General features: G+C 29.8%; 1 protein-coding gene across 1 annotated transcript in view; it reads right to left on the bottom strand.

The window, feature by feature from the left end:
• The window catches only part of Pld (Phospholipase D), a 133128-nt gene that overhangs the window by 43744 nt on the left and 70121 nt on the right, over window positions 1-19263 (bottom strand). Inside the window, exons 11-14 of the mRNA XM_075358452.1 lie at window positions 17158-17297; window positions 14346-14492; window positions 9561-9696; window positions 208-395 (exon numbers count right to left, since the gene is read on the bottom strand). Coding sequence (XP_075214567.1) covers window positions 208-395; window positions 9561-9696; window positions 14346-14492; window positions 17158-17297 — 611 coding nt within the window. The remainder of the gene's footprint in view (window positions 1-207; window positions 396-9560; window positions 9697-14345; window positions 14493-17157; window positions 17298-19263) is intronic.

The raw sequence follows: 19263 nt of genomic DNA, 5'->3' as shown, positions 1-19263 counted from the left end.
GAGGCAGCCCATGCATCAGTTTTGTTTTTGTCCAAATTGTAGAGCAAAAATTTATAGATATGTCCAGATCAAATAGTAAACAGAGATTTTAAATGTTAGAAGTAATGTTGAACACAAGAAAAATATAAAATTATTTAAGTTTATAATTAAAAAGTCCTATATTTTTTAATAACAAAAATCTGGTGTAATAAATCTTTGGTCACTTACGTCTGATCTGTAGTACGACTAAGACAATCTGTTGTATCTGTAATCACAGTTTCAGCAGTATAATTTTCTGTCTTATTTTCATCTCCATTTCCTTCCTGATCTCCATTTTCATGCACTTCCTCTTCATCAGATGATATTCTTAATAGAGTCATAAAATCTCTACTACGTGATTTTACATTTTCTTTTACCTAATTAAACAATAACTTTCATATGAATTTATTCATCTAATAGGCAGATAAACAGCCTACTCTGAAAATATTAAAATTTATCTGTATTTAACAGGCTGACTGAACCGCTACAGCTGCAGGGGCAAGGCCACTTAATGGGGAAAGGTCAGTTAGTTTTATAATAACTGGTGTTCAATAATTAACAGGAAAGAAAATTTATGTACTTGAGTGTTTGCAGATGGCAAAAATTAATGAAGTGAGTTCAAAAAGCTTCTAGTAGTTTTAACTAGAAGCTTTTTAGTTTGGTTTAAATGTTATTTGTCACAAGATCATGTGATGTGGACACTACATGACTTCCCTAAATTATATATACACATTTTTTTTAAATGAAATGTACATCAAATTTTATTTATGATGATATATTTTTATTTATGATGATTTTATTTACTTATGATATATCAATAAAAAACTCTTAATGAGGGTTTATTACTGAAGAGAAAGTCCAAAATCCAATCTTTTTTTGATTTTGGGCTTTTTTGGGACACTTTTGGTAGTCAATTGCAATCAAAAGGGGAGGTGCAAAACTAGATGTGTACAACAGTCCTAAATCAAAAATTTTGACATCCTATGGCTACTTGTTTTTGAGTTATGCGAGATACATGTATGTAAGGACGTTATGCTGAAACCAGTCAAAATGAATATTTTCATTGAAATCTGAAAATCAAAATTTTTTGCAATCACAATACTTCCTTTACTTTGTTCAAGGAGTAAAAATCTACATATTGATTGATAACTAAGATTTTGATCGCTAATAGTTTTGTACTATCAATATTTTTTTGTACTAAACAATTATAAATGTAAAAAAGGTGCATTATGAGAAAGATGGAGAGATGAGAGACAAATTAAAAGTGTAATTTGTTAATTGTTTCTGAAAACCTAATACTACTTGCAAACTTCATAAAAATTTTGGATCACCATAATTATTAATTATTTACATAAGAAGATTTATAGATATTATAAAACTAACTCATGATTCAATATTTTTTATTGTTATAAAATTTATTACAAATATATATTAATTATAGCTAATAAAAAAAAACACCTAAGTTTTTGCTAGTAACAGAAAAATCTAATTTAGTATGTAATGGTAAAAATATAAGAAAAATTATATAAATCAAAGTTCATAGATTTTTGCATTATTTAATGAGAACAGATTAAACAGCAAGAAAAAGAATATGTACATTTAAAAAAATATACATCAAGATTTAAAAGCTCATTTTATTTATGTAAATTTCAGTTTTGACAAACAATTCTATAAAAATAAATTATGGATTAAAATGTGACCTTCGTTAAATTTCAGGAGGTTGATGATTACTTTGATGATAATGAACTTGAAAATAGTTTAATAATTATAAATTCAAAAATATGGAATTTTAGAAAAAATATTATAAACTTACTTATAAAGAAAATTAGAGATATATTTTTGAGATTTGTACAGATTCTGTGGCAGTTCATGAGAGGGAAAGAATTAAGTATAGTTCATGATTTCTTAATCGGCAACTTATTGCTAAAACTATAATTTTGTGAGCAATAATCAGCTACTGTATTGAATAATACATTTATGATATATCGTTGAGAAGTTCTCAATGTGGGCTTATTTACTGCAGTTAAGAAAAAACCCCAAATTTCAAATTTTTAGGATTTTGGGTTTTTTTTGGACACTTTTGTTACAGTCGATTGCAATCAAAAGGGAAGGTGCACAACTAGATGTTACAACAGTCCTAAATCCAAAATTTCAACATCTTATGGCTAATCGTTTTTGAGCTATGCAAGATACATACGTACGTACGTCATGCCGAAACTAGTCAGAATAGATATTTCCATTGAAATCGGGAAACGGAAATTTTTTGTGATCACAGTACTTCCTTTACTTCGTACATGGAAGTAAAAATAGATAAAAAAGGATATTCTTTAAGTTATTTTTACCCTATCGAATCTCGGAATATAGAGATGTTTATTTCATAACGTGATTTCAGGTTTACCAAATACATTATATCGGTTCCTATGGATGATCCCAGAAAATTTTTTAGAATCACATACAGCCACTCCAAAACAAGATGTTAAAAAAGACAGTTACAAAAATCTATCGGCTGATTACATCGAGTTATAAAAATAATACTTTAGATAATATGAGAGTTAAAAACCAATGCTACTCATAATTAAAAATTAATTATATGTAAAGAGAAGGACATTTTTTAATTTTCTTGTTAATCACAAAATTTCTTAGCATGTTAAATCAATAATCTTGGATATGATTTGAGAAAACTTAAAAATTATCTATAACTTACATACGAGTATGATGGAAGTCTGAAATGAAGATAGATTTTACTTTCCTGGCATCACAGCTCTAGAGTAGTGATTTCTAAACCTTTTTGTTCACGTAACCCAAGACGAAAATTATTATAAGTGTGTGTGTGTGTAGTCAAAAAATAAAATTATTTACTATTTTTACTACTTCTTTGGCGTACTCCCAAGTATCAATTTCCGTACCTCACTTTAGAGATTACTGCTCTAGAGCTGTGTTGCAAGAAGGAAAGTATAGTAATTAGTCAAAATATGAGATATGGGTTTTTTATATTTCTTGACGTTTCATGACCAAAGGACCCCGAAAACAAAAAAAGTGGGTGTAATGATAATTTGTTTCACAAATATAATTATAATTTTTATATAAAAAAGTAAAATTTGGCTTGAGTGCTCAGTGATGCAGAGTAGCTGGACCGAAGGTGGAACCATATCGGAGAGGTATCTGTTGAGAGCCAGACTAAGGAGTGATTCCTGAAAGATGGCAGCAGTTCTTTCAGTAGTTGTTAAGGGCGTAAGTCAGGACGACTAAAACGGCCATATAAACATCACTCAATCCTCTTGAGTACTGTGCAGCTGAAAGCAATGGAAAACTACAGCAGCTCTTTTTTCCAAGAGCTGGAAAAAATGTAGCTCTGCATTTTCATATAGCAAAGACGGTGGTGCCTTCCTTGGTAAAATATTCCGGAGGTAAACTAGTCCCCAGTTCGGATCTCCGGGTGGAGACTACTAAGGAAGGGGTCACCAGAAAATTAAAAAATAACATTCTACGAGTCAGAGCGTGGAATATTAGAAGTTTAAAAAAGGTTGGTAGGTTAGAAAATTTAAAGAGGGAAATGGATAGGATAAATGCAGATGTAGTAAGGATTAGTAAGGTTTGGTGGGACAAGGAAAACGACTTTTGGTCAGGTGATTTTAGAATAATTAACTTAGCTTCAAATAATGGGCAGGCAGGAGTAGGTTTCGAAATGAACAAGAAGATAGGGAAGAGAGTAGAGTATTTCAAAACGCATAGCGATAGAATCATTGTAATAAGGATAAAATCAAAACCTAAACTGACAACGATTGTTAACGTCTATATGCCTACAAGCGCCCATGATGATGAGGTAGAGTGTGTATACGAAGAAATTGAAAACACATAAAAGGAGATGAAAATTTAATAATAGTTGGAAATTAGAATGCAAGCATTGGAAAAGGCAAGGAAGGAAAAAAATGGGTGAATACGGGCTGGGCAAAAGGAATGAAAAAGGGGACCGACTTATAGAGTTTTGCACGAAGTATAATTTAGTAATTGCCAACATCCAATTTAAAAATCATAATAGAAGAATATACACTTGGAAAAAGCCAGGCGATACTGCAAGGTATCAGATAGATTATATCATGGTTAAACAAAGATTTAGAAATCAACTTATTGACTGCAAAACTTACCCTGGAGCAGACATTGATAGCAACCATTTAGTGATAATGAAATGTAGATTAGGTTTTAAAAACCTGAAGAAAAGGTGTCAGATGAATTGGTGGAATTTAGAGAAGCTTGAAGAAGAGGAGGTAAAGAAGATTTTTGAGGAGGACATCGGAAGAGGTCTAAGAAAGATAAGGTAGAAAATGTAGATGAAGAATGGGAGAATGTTAAAAAGGAAATTCTTAAATCAGCAGAAGCAAACTTAGGCGGAACAAAGAGAACTGGTAGAAAACCTTGGATTTCAGATGATATATTGCAGCTGATGGATGAACGTAGAAAATATAAGAATGCTAGTGATGAAGAAATTAAAAGGAACTATCGACAATTAAGAAATACTGTAAACAGGAAGTGCAAACTAGTGAATAAAGAGTGGATTAAATACTGTAAACAGGAAGTGCAAACTAGTGAATAAAGAGTGGATTAAATACAAGTGTTCAGAAGTGAAAAGAGAAATGAACATTGGTAAAATAGACGGAGCATACAGGAAAGTTAAGGAAAATTTTGGGATACATAAATTAAAATCCAATAATGTGTTAAACAAAGATGGTACACCGATTTATAATACGAAAGATAAAGTCGATAGGTGGGTGGAATATATTGAAGAGTTATATGGAGGAAATGAATTAGAAAATGGTGTTATAGAGGAAGAAGATGAAGTTGAAGAGGATGAAATGGGAGAAACAATACTGAGATCTGAATTTAAGAGAGCATTAAAAAATTTGAATGGCAGAAAGGCTTCTGGAATAGACGGAATACCTGTAGAATTACTGCACAGTGCAGGTGAAGAAGCGATTGATAGATTATACAAACTGGTGTGTAATATTTATGAAAAAGGGGAAGTTCCGTCAGACTTAAAAAAAAATGTTATAGTCATGATACCAAAGAAAGCAGGAGCAGATAAATGTGAAGAATACAGAACAATTAATTTAACTAGTCATGCATCACAAATCTTAACTAGAATTCTATAAAGAAGAATTGAGAGGAGAGTGGAAGAAGTGTTAGGAGAAGACCAATTTGGTTTCAGGAAAATTATAGGGACAAGGGAAGCAATTTTAGGCCTCAGATTAATAGTAGAAGGAAGATTAAAGAAAAACAAACCAACATACTTGGCATTTATAAACCAAGAAAAGGCTTTCAATAACGTAGACTGGAATAAAATGTTCACATTTAAAAAAAATTAGGGTTCAAATACCGAGATAGAAGAACAATTGCTAACATTTACAACAACAGTAATAAACATAAAACAGCAACAGTAATAATTGAAGAACATAAGAAAGAAGCCGTAATAAGAAAGGAAGTCTGACAAGGATGTTCCCTATCCCCGTTACTTTTTAATTTTTACATGGAACTAGCAGTTAATGATGTTAAAGAACAATTTAGATTTGGAGTAACAGTACAAGGTGAAAAGTTAAAGATGCTACGATTTGCTAATGATGTAGTAATTCTAGCTGAGAGTAAAAAGGATTTAGAAGAAACAATGAATGGCATGGATGAAGTCCTACGCAAGAACTACTGCACCAAAACAAACAAGAACAAAATGAAAGTATGAAATGTAGTAGAAATAACAAAGATGGACCACTGAATGTGATAATAGGAGGAGAAAAGATTATGGGGGTAGAAGAGTTTTGTTATTCGGGAAGTAGAATTACTAAAGATGGACGAAGCAGGAGCGATATAAAATGCAGAATAGCACAGGCAAAACGAGCCTTCAGTCAGAAATATAATTTGTTTACATCAAAAATTAATTTAAATGCAAGGAAAAGATTTTTGATATATGTTTGGAGCATCGCTTTATATGGAAGTGAAACTTGGACGATTGGAATACCTGAGAGGAAAAGATTAGAAGCTTTTGAAATGTGATGCTATAGAAATATGTTAAAAATCAGATGGGTGGATAAAGTGACAAATGAAGAGGTGTTGCGGCAAATAGATGAAGAAAGAAACATTTGGAAAAATATAGCTAAAAGAAGAGACAGACTTATAGGCCACATATTAAGGCATCCTGGAATAGTCGCTTTAATATTGGAGGGACAGGTAGAAGGAAAAAATTGTGTAGGCAGGCAACGTTTGGAATATGTAAAACAAATTGTTAGGGATGTAGGATGTAGGGGGTATACCGAAATGAAACGACTAGCACTAGATAGGGAATCATGGAGAGCTGCATCAAACCAGTCAAATAACTGAAGACATAAAAAAGTATTGAATAATAAATTTTCTTTTTGATTATTTATTTTTAACTTAATACTTAAGTAGTTTAATAAAAATAATGCTTAATATTAAGCAGTTTACAAAATATTAATACCATACTTACCTGTTAGGCTAACTGGGAAAGTGATCATATTTATTTACATTGTAATTTTGCCATTTCAAATAATTTAACAAAATAGTCATCAGAACAATTTTCAATTTAAGAAGCTAGATGTTACCGATGTAATTAAAAAATGTTTATATGTATAAAACTTATTATGTTAAAAAATTAAGTGAATACATATATAAGTTTTTAAAATGGCACAGTTCATTAAGGCACAAGTGTTACTAATTATAGTATAATTACAGATTTTTAAATAATGAATTACCAAAAGTATAAATATTTTTCGAGGTGGGGGCCTCCACCCTATCCCACTTATCCTCTCTCCACCCATATCATTATGGTTCTACTATTTCTGTTTTTTCATTTTTTTAAACTTAGATTACCAGTTTATAAATACATCTTGATATTATAGTTCTTCCTGGTGCTTTATGTTTTTTGTGATGTTTTCCTTCAGTCTAATTTTTTGATGCTATTAAAAGTTCCATTTTCTTTCTGTTACTGGTTTTATTTGAAAATTTTTTTCTTGTAGTTTTGTCTTTATGTTATTTAAAGTTAAGTTTCTTTCTGTTACTAGTTATTCAAGAACCTTTTTCTTGCAAGGATTCTTTTAAGGTTTTTTTCTGTTCACTTAAACTCTTTCACAGTTTTCTTCTTAGTAATCTATCTTAACCAGTGAAATACTTATCAAGCTATAAGATTAGTTGAATGAACCTTGATAAGTTTAGATTTGGAGCACAATTCAAAAGATGTACATACTCCTATCACAAGTCACAATAGATGCGATGTAAAAATATCAGACAATTTGTTGTTACTGATTAAGCATTGTTAAAAAAAAATTTGTTTGTTAAATTTAAAAAATTTAATTTTACATATAAATTAATTATATGTTAATCACAATAGCATTAACTTTTTTTAGGACATCTGTCATTTAGATTGGTTTAATGATATTCTCCTCCTTGATCCGTACTAATCTTTTAATGTCAACATATATTCTACATAAAACATTGTCACTAATTTGTTTTATACATACTGTAGTGTTTGTCTTTATTACTTTTCCTCTATACGAGGGTTATCCGTAAAGAAACCAAACTTTATATAAAATAATAATTTGATATTTAACATAGTGTTATGGTTTATCTTCTTCCAAATTATTTCACTAACTTTTAATACAATTCTACAACAATTTTATTTTTTATTGTTAGTAAGCTTCATGGAAATTGCTTTGTAATATAAGAGGGTAAAAAATCTGTTTTAAAAAAATTTTGGAGTAGGAGGGCTGAGAAATAACAGTGTAGATAATTTTAACAGTAGATTATTTTGCACAAAATAACACATTAAAAAGGAATAGCATAAAAGTGTTGTTTCATGCCTCCAAACCCTATACATTACTGTCAAATAAGACTCCTTGCTGTTATTAAACTGACGAACAACAGGAGGATGAAGGCATCCTAATGTTAATTTTAGAGTGATTTGGTAATGCTATTTTTTTGGCCAAACTGATGATTTTTCCACCACTGCATTCACGTCTCATTTATCTGTTGATATTTTTTTCAAAAGTTTCTATTATCACTTCATTTATCCAAAAGTTCCCAACAGGCTAAATAGTGTATGTTTCTCAGTTGTAGCTGTGACACAAATTCTGCCATAATATGATACATGCCCAGTTTTTAAGCTATATCAAATGACAAAGTTTTATAAATTTCCAATTCTTCTGACATTTCACAGGCAGTTGCCAACAATTTTTCCAGATAACACATATGTTTTCAACCAATGCCCAGGTGCCTACACATGCATGTCTGGGCAAATATATATTCTTCATTTATCACTGCTGATTCAGCAATCCATCCTCACCCTATACATCAACTGAGCCCTTTAGAGACTTTAATAAGTATAAGTTACAGTCACTATATAATTAATTGAAATATATAGCCAAAGTATAATCTAACATTTGTTAATTACAGTTACATACATATTTGAAACAAATGATAATTTGTAATGATAGTTATGTAAATCTTATATTTATTGCTGTTGGTAGCTGTATATAAGAGTAACACTGAATAATTTACACAGCCTATAATTAACTGTAACAGCCTATAATTATAACTGAATTATTTTTATTTTCTGTGCTGTTTAGTCAGGAAATTAATTTTATTTTTTTAATTACTCTCTTTATGATTGTAATTGCCTTTTATCTGAATTTAATTTTTAAGTTACAATAATAATGTTAAAAGATTAATTTATATCACTACATAGTAAGCTACTGTTTATTAATTTATTATAAAAAATGTTTATAAATAAAGTGTTTTAATCTGTTTAGAAAAACAAATAAAAAAACTGTTAAAATTCAATAATTATGAAAATAAAATATAAAGTGAAGTCTCATGTGAACAACAAGAACATTGGTTTTGCTGATTGAAAGCACAATTCTTAGGATTAGTTTAACTGATATAATTGTTATTAATATTTTAAAACGTCTGTACAATATTTTATAATCTTACATTAGACCAAAATATAAAATTAAATTTATCAATTAATGAGAATCAAATCTTAATTAAAGACTAACTGAAGAACTTACAATCTACATGTAAAAATATACAGTTAGAATAGGAATATATACATTTCTAAAACAAGCTATAAGTAGGTTAGAAACTGAAATGTTGAATTGTAAAAAAAAAATAAAATAATTTTATTCATAACCTGGGAGGGTAAATTTACTAAACAAAAATTACTTAACTATTTTAACAAACAAATGAATGATAATAATGTCTACATTTCAACAGTGAATATTACTCAAAAGCATATTTCTAATCCAGATTTTCATTTTCTCATAAATATTTTTAGCCATTCTGCCACAATGGGCCCAGTCATCTTTCTATTTTGTAAAATTTCCAGTGCACCAATAAGAAATTACAATTAAGATGTCCAATTTTACAAACAGGAACATCTATAACCATCATAAAAAAGTGAAGTAATTAGGTATCACCTACAGCTGCTAAGAAAATACATGAGTAAAGAAAACGGGGAATTAAGAAATGTTAAATAAATTAATCACCATTGAAAGAATTGTCTTACGATCCATTTCTGGAGTATCGCATTTCATATTTTCAGGAGAAGGCTGGTTCATCAAAGCATCTTCATTTGGTTCAGTAAGGCTAATGCTATTAACCACTGCTGCATCAGTTTCTGAACTATAAATCAGTAATATAACTATTATTACACCTTTATTTAAATATAAATATATATATATATATATATATAAAATCAGAAACAAATTCAAATTCCACTACTCAAGTAATTCACTTTCAGTTTACCTTTGTTAAATGTAAAGAGTAAACTACATTTACTATTCTTAAGTCAGTCTTTTCTAAGCAACATTAAAATTGAAGCCTACTGGAAGCATCATTAGAAAATAATAACGAAACTGACTCAACTATTATGAAAAGAATGCACAATATTTAAGTTCATTTAAAAAAAGAAAATGCTGGAGTTAGAACTGTAATAATTTTTTTAACAAATCTATAGTGCAGAAAAAAATCATACTGCGTTCCTAATATGGCAGTGCTCTTTCTGCAGTATACAATAAAAATTAAAAAAAGCACATCAATCACATTTTTCTAAAAATGAACAAAATACAGAGGGAGCCAAAAGATATATAACCCAAATTCAAAAACATATTATGGAAGGAAATTTGGTTTTTTGCTGGTGGGAATGTGTATGTTGGCCACTGATGATCTTATGGTAGAAGAGTAGCACATGATAACCAAGCAATTTCCCTCCTTTTTGATTACAGTGGTAAGTAAGCTGTGAGCAGACAAACATCTGTTTCTCCCAGGCTCAATGTGTGTTCATTGTTGAAAGTTACTTTAAATCACAGTCATTCTTAAAATGTCAAGAAGACTTTAGGGTAGTTTTTCATGAATCACAGGTGAATAATAAATCAACGATTTTACGTGTAGTCGTTCTTTTAGAGAAACCAGCAGTGTGGATTAATGTAGACGGTCCAGCTATAATAAATAATGCATCCTTGGAAAGTATCCACGTATCCTTGTTAAGTTCACCACGAAAGTCAATACGATAACTGTGTCAAGAAACCAGAATGTCTTATGGAAGTGTTTGCAGAGCCATAAAGAAGCTGAAACTTCATCTGTATCACATTCATGTTGTGTATGAGCTTTGAAAACCTGATAGGAGAAAAGATTACATTGCTATCAATGGTTTTTGTGTATTATTCACAGCAGTGTTCGGATGTTGGATTATGTGTTCTACTTTGATGAAGCATGGTTTCACTTAAGCGGCTATATAAAAAGCCAGAACAACAAATATACTGGAGTTCAGAAAACACTCACATTTTCCATGAAACCCAATTACATTCATAGAAGGTTAGAGTTTGGTGTGTAATTTCACAGAAAAGAATTGTAGGCCCAATATTTTTCACAGAAACAATAACAACTGAACGTTACCAGAACATCATCATGTAATTCGTGGCAGTGTTAAAGGCTGATAAATGAGACTGCTGGCTGCAGCAAGAGGGTGCAACAGTGCATAAAGCGAATAGTACAATAATAATGTTGCAAAAGTTCTTTGGGAACACATCATTTCTCATGAACTGTGGTTGCCTAGGTCGCCAGATTTAACTCTCTCCCAACTTTTTCAGTTGAAGACATCTGAAGGATAATATTTACATTAATAACCCTCACATAATCCACCAACTCAAGCACAACATCGAAGATGAAATATCCCACATAAGTGTAGTGACCATCTGAAAAGTAGCAACTAACATGAAGAAACATGTTCAGGCATGTGTAGCAGCAGATGGAGAACATTTCCAGTATCTGTTGCAAGAAGTAGACTTAGAAAAGGTATTTGTTAACACAGACTGGAATAAAATGTTCAGTATTTAAAAAAATGTAGGATTCAAGTAAAAGACAGAAGAACAATTGCTAACATTACAGGAACCAAACTGTAACAGTAATAATCAAAGAACATCAGAAAGAGGGTGTAATAAAAAAGGGAGTCCAACAAGGTTGTTCCCTACACCAGCTTCTTTTTAATTTTTACACAGAACAGTTAATGATGTTAAAGAGCAATTTAGATCCAGAGTAACCGTGCAAGGTGAAAAGACAAAGATGCTACGATTTGATTTGAATTCTAGTTGAGAGTAAAAAAAGATTTAGAGAAAACAGTGAATGGCATGGATAAAGTCATACGCAAGAACTACTGCATGAAAATAAAAAAGAACAAAACAAAAGCAATGAAATGTAGTAGAAATAATGTAGATGGGTCACTGAATATAAAAACGAAGAAGAGAAAAGATTATGGAGGTAGAAGAATTCTGTTATTTTGGAAGTAGAATTGGATGGATGACACAAGAACGACTTAAAATGCTGAATAGCATTTTCGTTAGCTTGCTTCAGGCAAAACAGAAATATAATTTGCTTACATCAAAAATTAATTTAAACATCAGGAGAACATTTTTGAAAGTATATGTTTGGAGTGTAGTTTATATGGAAGTGAAACTTGGACAATCTGAGTATCTGAGAAGAAAAGATTAGAAGCTTTTGAAAAGTGGTGCTATAAGAGAATGTTAAAAATCAGATGGGCGAATAAAGCGACAAAAAGAGGTGTTGCAGCAAATCGATGAAGAAAGAAGCATTTGGAAAAATATAGCTAAAAGAAGAGACAGACTTACAGGCCACATCTTAAGGCATCCTGGAATAGATGCTTTGATATTGGAGGAACAGGTAGATGGGAAAATTGTGCGGGTAGGTAACATTTGGAGTGTGGAAAACAAATTGTTAGGGATGTAGGATGTAGGATGCCAAAATGAAACCACTGGCACTAGATAGGGAATTTTGAAGAACTGCATCAAACCAGTCAAATGACAAAGACAAAAAAAATTGAGAGAAAAATATAAGTATAAATATTACGTTAAAGTTAAGTATATTATGTTAAAAAAGATTTTTTAAGAATATTAATTATTGGGTTGCGTATCTTTTGGCTCACTCTGTAGTTCTTTTTTACATCTAATATAAAAATTTTCAAGATTGATAATTTTGATGATAAGATTCAAATTAAAATTTAAACTTTTATCTTTATTTTCATTAAATTTTAAGGTCACTTTTGCTGTTATGAAAGTGAAAATTGATGTTTTAGCCGGTTATCAAATTGAATAATTTGTTCATACTAATAATTAAAGAACAGCAAAATAAAGAATTCCATAATGTTCAAACTGTTTACAGTACCATAACAGAAAGAACAAACAAAACTTGTAAAAGTACAATGATATCTACTGATAAAAATCTCAGGAATTCTTTTTAAATATTCAAAAGTTATCAACACTGAAAAAGAAATAGTATATGAAAATACAAGAACCTAACAATAATAGGTAAATATATTTACCAATTGGTATAAAGTAGTTTTAAAAAAAAGACAACTGAATGGTATAATTTATTCCTTTCCAAATTATGACTGAAGCACGTTTTAAAGATGATGAAACAACAATTTATGTTAATTAGCATAACATGTTCTATTACAAATAAAGTTGTAGGTAAAGATGTGGATGACTTCACCATCATCAACAGAACATACACAGGTTGTTTGAAAAAAAATTATTTGTACATCCATGAAATTTTTCTCATTATGAAAATCAATACTTAAAAACAAAAAGTAATATAGGTAGAAATAAGAGTTTGTGGTGTAATAAAAAACAATTTATATTGTATTTTTATTTGTTTTATATGAAATACATTTTTAAAACATTAGAAAGATAGTACATCTTTAAATTGTTGGTATATGAATAATATTCTTCCAAAATAATTTTATAAGGCTCATTATGTATTTATAATGTCGGGGCAATAACTGACAGAATTCCACAATGAAAGAATTACATAATTAGCTCTGGAAGAATAGTTGAAAGTGAGTAATAATAATTTATAATATTTTTAAAAGTCCACTTTTACTCCTATTTTATCTTTGGGGGGGGAGGGGTCAAGTGGGATTTTTATGGTTGAATGGCCCATCTGGACATCACTCTACCGACAGAATCTTTCAGAACAAAGTAGAGGTTCCACTAGTCTGCAGTAGGGTGGTCAGCAGAAAAAGAATATGCTGAAAGTTATTCTATCTCATAACAGACTGTTACATCCAACTCCAGTTTAGCAGCTGCTTTGACCAATGAGTAAAAATAAATTATTATTGTTTATTTATTAAGTTTTTTCTGTTGCAAAAAAACATTAAAGTTTTTATTGATACGAGCAAAGTAACACTGAAGATGGTGATACTGTAATCTAAAATTAGAACAATAATGAAAGTAGTGGTTCTGTAAGAATTTAAAATGGTATGTGCAGAAAAAAGCCCATGTGGTTTTAAAAAACCAAACTGATAATAACAGTTCAGCATAATTTTGGAAAAGAGTATGAACAACTAACAGTTTGGTATGCCAATTTTAAGGAAACCTGTTTCCTTATGGAATTATGGAATCCCTAAACAAAGACGTCAGTCATCAGCTGTTTAAGAAATATTTTAAGCTGATTGAAAGAAACCTGTCCAAATCCACTTAGCATGCTTCACATCAACTTGGAATTTCTGTCCCAAAGTTAATAGAATTTTACATAGGCAACTTCAATTGGACATAAAAGTGCATATCATTCAAGTCTTGAAGCAGGACAGATGATGGTTTCAAATTGAACAATGAATTGTAGCTTTTCCCACGAAGCTGTTATTTACTTCCTTATGATCGCAGTGCCATATATGTTCTTAATAGAGGAACTTCATTGTACCACATACACCTGTAACATGGTAAAAAGTTTGAAATATGAAATAAGAACTAAACACTCACTCATCAACATTAATCTGATTCATAAGTTTGACAACACCAACTCCAAATGAATTAGTAGCTTTAGCAAGTGAAAGCATCGATTGCTGTTCAGCATTAACAACATTTATAGCACTCTCTCTGTGTTTTATGCTCCCAAGATCAGTTAACCTACAAATGTTAAATTAAAATTCTGTAAGTATACAAACACAATTTTAAAAAATAGTTTTTTTTAATAATTAATAAATAGGCTCATTTTGAAATTAAAGTTTGAATGTTCATAATTATAAAAATTAAATGCTATACTTGGATCATATCTGTTTAGGTCATTAAAATCAAATGGTGCATTTTGAATTTCTGGGTAAAAAAAAAAATTTCTATAAGTGAACTACATTCAAGTTAGCACAGCACTTCCAAACCATTTACATTTACATTATTAATCACAAGGCGATGTTTGAGTAAATTCTGTATTACTTCTTTTGTATTCTACAGCTGCAGCAAAATATTCCATTAAAGCTAATTTTTTTTTATTAGAAAGTTGAGCAGAAATTAATAGGTCCAAAATTTCACTACCTCCATGGCACAAGTGGTAGCAACTCAGACTTTCATCAGGAGGTCCTGGGTTCGATTCCCAGTCAGGCATGGAATGTTCACACATGCTACAAATCATTTTACTCATTCTCTGAAGCAATACCTTCCAGGTATTGCTCCTGGTGGCCCAGGAGGTTAAAATAAAAGTTCAAAATTTGAATTATTAATTCAGCACGTGCTTTTCTTATTTAAATACACATCTTGATTATTTTTGAAAAAGAAATCTCAGCAATGGAACATCATACCTTTCATTTTTTATTATAAACTAGTGCCAGATATAAAGTAAATATTAAAGAGAATTAAGGTTTAGCTATTATAATACACAATTTACTCATCCTATAAAAAAGTAAAGGTTGAGTTAGCTCTGTTTGATAAAACCTCATTTTTTAACAAGCTGAAAGAATACAAACATACTGTGAAACTACCAATGTCCCAAAATAAAACTTAATTTAAATATAGATTCTATATTTTACTAAAAATCATCAGACTTCATGGCAGGATCTTGCTGAACAGAATTTACTTTTTTCTAATGGACTAATTCCATAGAGGAGAAACTTTTCAGATTGTTTTCTAATCCTATAGTTAATTTTAAATATCTCTGTAGTTATGTAAAAATTTGTATGAGTTTTGTTATAAAATATTTATGAGTCTAACTCATTCACAGGTTTTAAAATAGCCATTTCTAAGCTATTTAAATAAAAAATTATTTTTTTTATATCTACTACTCTTTACATCTTTGACAAACGTTGATAACTATTTTCACCCTGATATTGCCTCATTGAAATAAAATTTCTAGGTAATAAGTTGAATTAGTCTAATATTTGAAAAATAAATACATAAACAAGTTTAAAAAAAACATATTAAGAAGAAAAACCATATATTTACATTTATAAAACCATATATTTTACATTTTTTTTTATTTTATTATTTTTTTAATGTAATATAAAAAATAATTCAACATATAACCATGGTGCATGAAAAAAACTTTTCACAAGAAAAACATAGATGAGAAACATGCATATTGATAAAAATAAGAAAAGGGGTTACAGAAATGACAATCAGACTGTTACTGAGCTCTATGTGATGCAGGAAATTGTGCTAATTGTTTACCTAGGATTTTCAAAAACATTTCCCTGAGTTCACACACAAAAATAATTTTAATATCAGAATGTCATTAGACAACATAATATCATACTGCAACTAAACAAATGAGAACAAAACATGAAAGATAGTTTTAAATTGTCCATGTAGACAATATAACTTTTTATTTTAGATTTTCAATTTACAATTATCTCGAAAACATTACAATGAAACTATCAGAGAAACTTAATCTGCGAAGTTAAAAAAAAAATTATTCAAATCAATCCATTATGTAGACTGAAACATGAATATATATACATATATATAAAAACATATGAATTAAACTGAGAACCTCCTCCCCTCCTTTTTTTTGCTTTTAAGGTGATTAATAACATTTTTATGGTGGAATGGCTGTTTTAAACACTTTTTGTATTATTTTTAAATAGTATTACTTTCAATGATAATGTTTTTTAATGAACTAAAAATAGACAAGACATAAATTTTCCTATAGACAAGATGTAATTTTTCTAGGATCTAAGCCACATTTACATAAAGCTTTTCCTTCAAAAGCTCCCAAACTAGTTAACTAATTTAAGAAAAATATTTAATAAAGATTAGTATATCTCCTTTAATATTGTACACTACCATAACACATTTTATGTTTTTTTATTAAGCTGATTATTCCTGAGATATATTCATGTTCAAATATATGTTTGCTGGTCATTTATAGGCCAACATACATACACGATTACAAACTGAAATTTGTAACAAAGATTCTCATACTTCTGGATTGAAGAGATCTCAAAAACTACGAAAAACAAAAAACCTGATCTGGTCAATTAATAATATACTTATATTATAATAAGCAGGAAATTAAATTGTTTTAATAAATAAAATTTTAAAAATATGAGAGAAAATGTAGAAAGCTTCCTTTAACATAACAGTAGTAAAATGATAAGTACCAATAATGATGATCATCAATATGTAGTACAACAGAAAAAGAAAACACTGTAAAGAATTTACTATTGCATAAAAATATCACATAGTTTGTACACAGAAGTGATTTTGTTCATGAAAAATGTCAATTTTACTGAAGTAAAAAAAAAAAATTATAAGCATATACATGTCAAAAAAAAAATTGATTGTATGCTTATAACTTCTTTACCTATGATTATGATCATCCCAGCGACCATAACAGAGGTCAATTCCTCCTAGAAATGCAATATTCTGATCAATCACAACAATTTTTTCATGATGAGCCCATAGAAAAACACCAGCTTTTGTATGATCAGGATGCCTTAACACCTAAACAAAAGAAAATACAAGGTTCTAAAGTTTCTTTTAATAATTATTACATCAACATTTCACACGCAAAACTAAATTTAATTGCTTTTTATCAACAATAACTATACAATATGATTACTTTAATTATTACTGATTTAAAAAGATGTTAAACATAGATTTTCAAGCAAATTATTGATTCATACAAATATAAAAGAATATAAAGAAAGAATTATGCTAAAATGTTACTGAAATAAAACTACAAACAGAAAACTCTTAAAAGGCATCTACTCCCAAAAAAAATCTAAAATGAGATCCACTATTAATTACACTGATCAAAATTACTTTTTTAAATGAGAGGGAATAACAGATTATTATAGTATTTTTCATGCTGATTTCAAATATGAAATCAGAATCCTTCTATCAGGCTTAGTTTTTTTGTTGTAATTATCATTCTTATTTTCAGGTAGTATCATGCATGAACTCCATAAGCATAGCATTTTGTGAACGTATTTTATTGTATTATCTGTACACTAAATAGCTTTTGTTTATTTATTATGGTCCCTTAATTGTTGTCACATTGATTTGTTAGACATTAGTCATTATGTTTATTATTTACACACTAATTAAAATGAACAAGAAAGTGACTAATTTTTTCTATCTTCATCTCACTATAAACACATCATCCACTCATTAGTTATTTCTGTTATTATTATATTTACATAAACTGTTGTGCAGACTAGAGAAATATTTTTAATTCTCATTCAAATGCAAGTTCTCATGTGTGTAACATTCAGTTTTGCAGCTGGCCTTCGTATTTGCAGGTATATGTTATTCAGTAAAGTGAGTGTATATTTATTAAATCAGTGTTTATAAAGTGTTTCTTTTTAAACAATATTAGTTACTGTAATGTATTAGCAGTGCCTCTCAGTTGTATTAATCAACCAAACAATTCCTGTTGCATCTGTGTTGAGGTAATGTTGAAGTCTCAGAAAATAAATATAACTCCACTGATAAAAATGTTGTATGAACTGTATTTTGGAGTAAATTAGGTGATCAGGACAAATCTTGGGCTCCTCATATTTGCAGTGCATCTTGTGTAATATTGTTGACTGGTTGGCTAAATGAATCTCATCACATGCCATTTGCAATCCAATGGTTTGGAGAGAACTGAAGGGACACACCACGTATTATTCTTGTGTAATAAAGATATCTGGGATAAATGCTAAAACTTGACTTACTGTTCAATACCCTGATATTCCCTCTTGCCATGTAGCCAGTGCAAGATAGCTGAGCTCCTAATTCCAGTATCACCAGAAACATGGAACTTAGATAAAGATGAAAATGTTGAATCTTGTGCTGACTTATCAGGCGATGAAGAAAGAGATCCAAACTGTTTAGAAAACAGATATACTGAACCCCATTTAATTAATCAGTCACAATTAAATTATCTGGTTCGTGATCTAAATTTATCAAAGAATCAAGCAGAAATATTGGCATCAAGAATGAAAGGATGGCATCTTTTACAATCAAACACTAAAATAACTGCTTTCTGTGACAGTCAGAATTTGAACATTTCTTCTCTCAGAATGAAAACTTAATGTACTGTAATGATATGGACTCTTTACTGGAAGCTTTGGGACATATGTATCATCCTGACGAATGGAGACTTTTTTATTGACTCGTCAAAGCTTAGTTTTTGAAAGCTATTCTACTTCACATTAGAAATAAATTCCCACCAATACCATTAGCATATGCTGTTCACATGAAGGAGTCTTATAAAAAATAAGAAACTTATATTGAGCAGGATTCAGTATGAGAAATATTTATGGCATATTTGTGGAGATCTTAAAGTAATGGTGCTTTTACTTGGACTGCAACTTGGATACACTAAATTCTATTGCTTTTTGTGCAAGTGGGACAGAAGGGATAGGAAAAATCATTGCATAAAAGGGCAGTGGCCAAAGAGAGAGGTACTGAAGAGAGAGAG

The sequence above is a fragment of the Lycorma delicatula genome, chromosome 2 (genome assembly GCF_047948215.1).
Source record: "Lycorma delicatula isolate Av1 chromosome 2, ASM4794821v1, whole genome shotgun sequence".
Classification (NCBI taxonomy): Eukaryota; Metazoa; Arthropoda; class Insecta; order Hemiptera; family Fulgoridae; genus Lycorma; species Lycorma delicatula.
The sequence above is the reverse complement of the archived record's forward strand: the minus strand, read 5'-3'. Positions and strand labels throughout refer to the sequence as shown.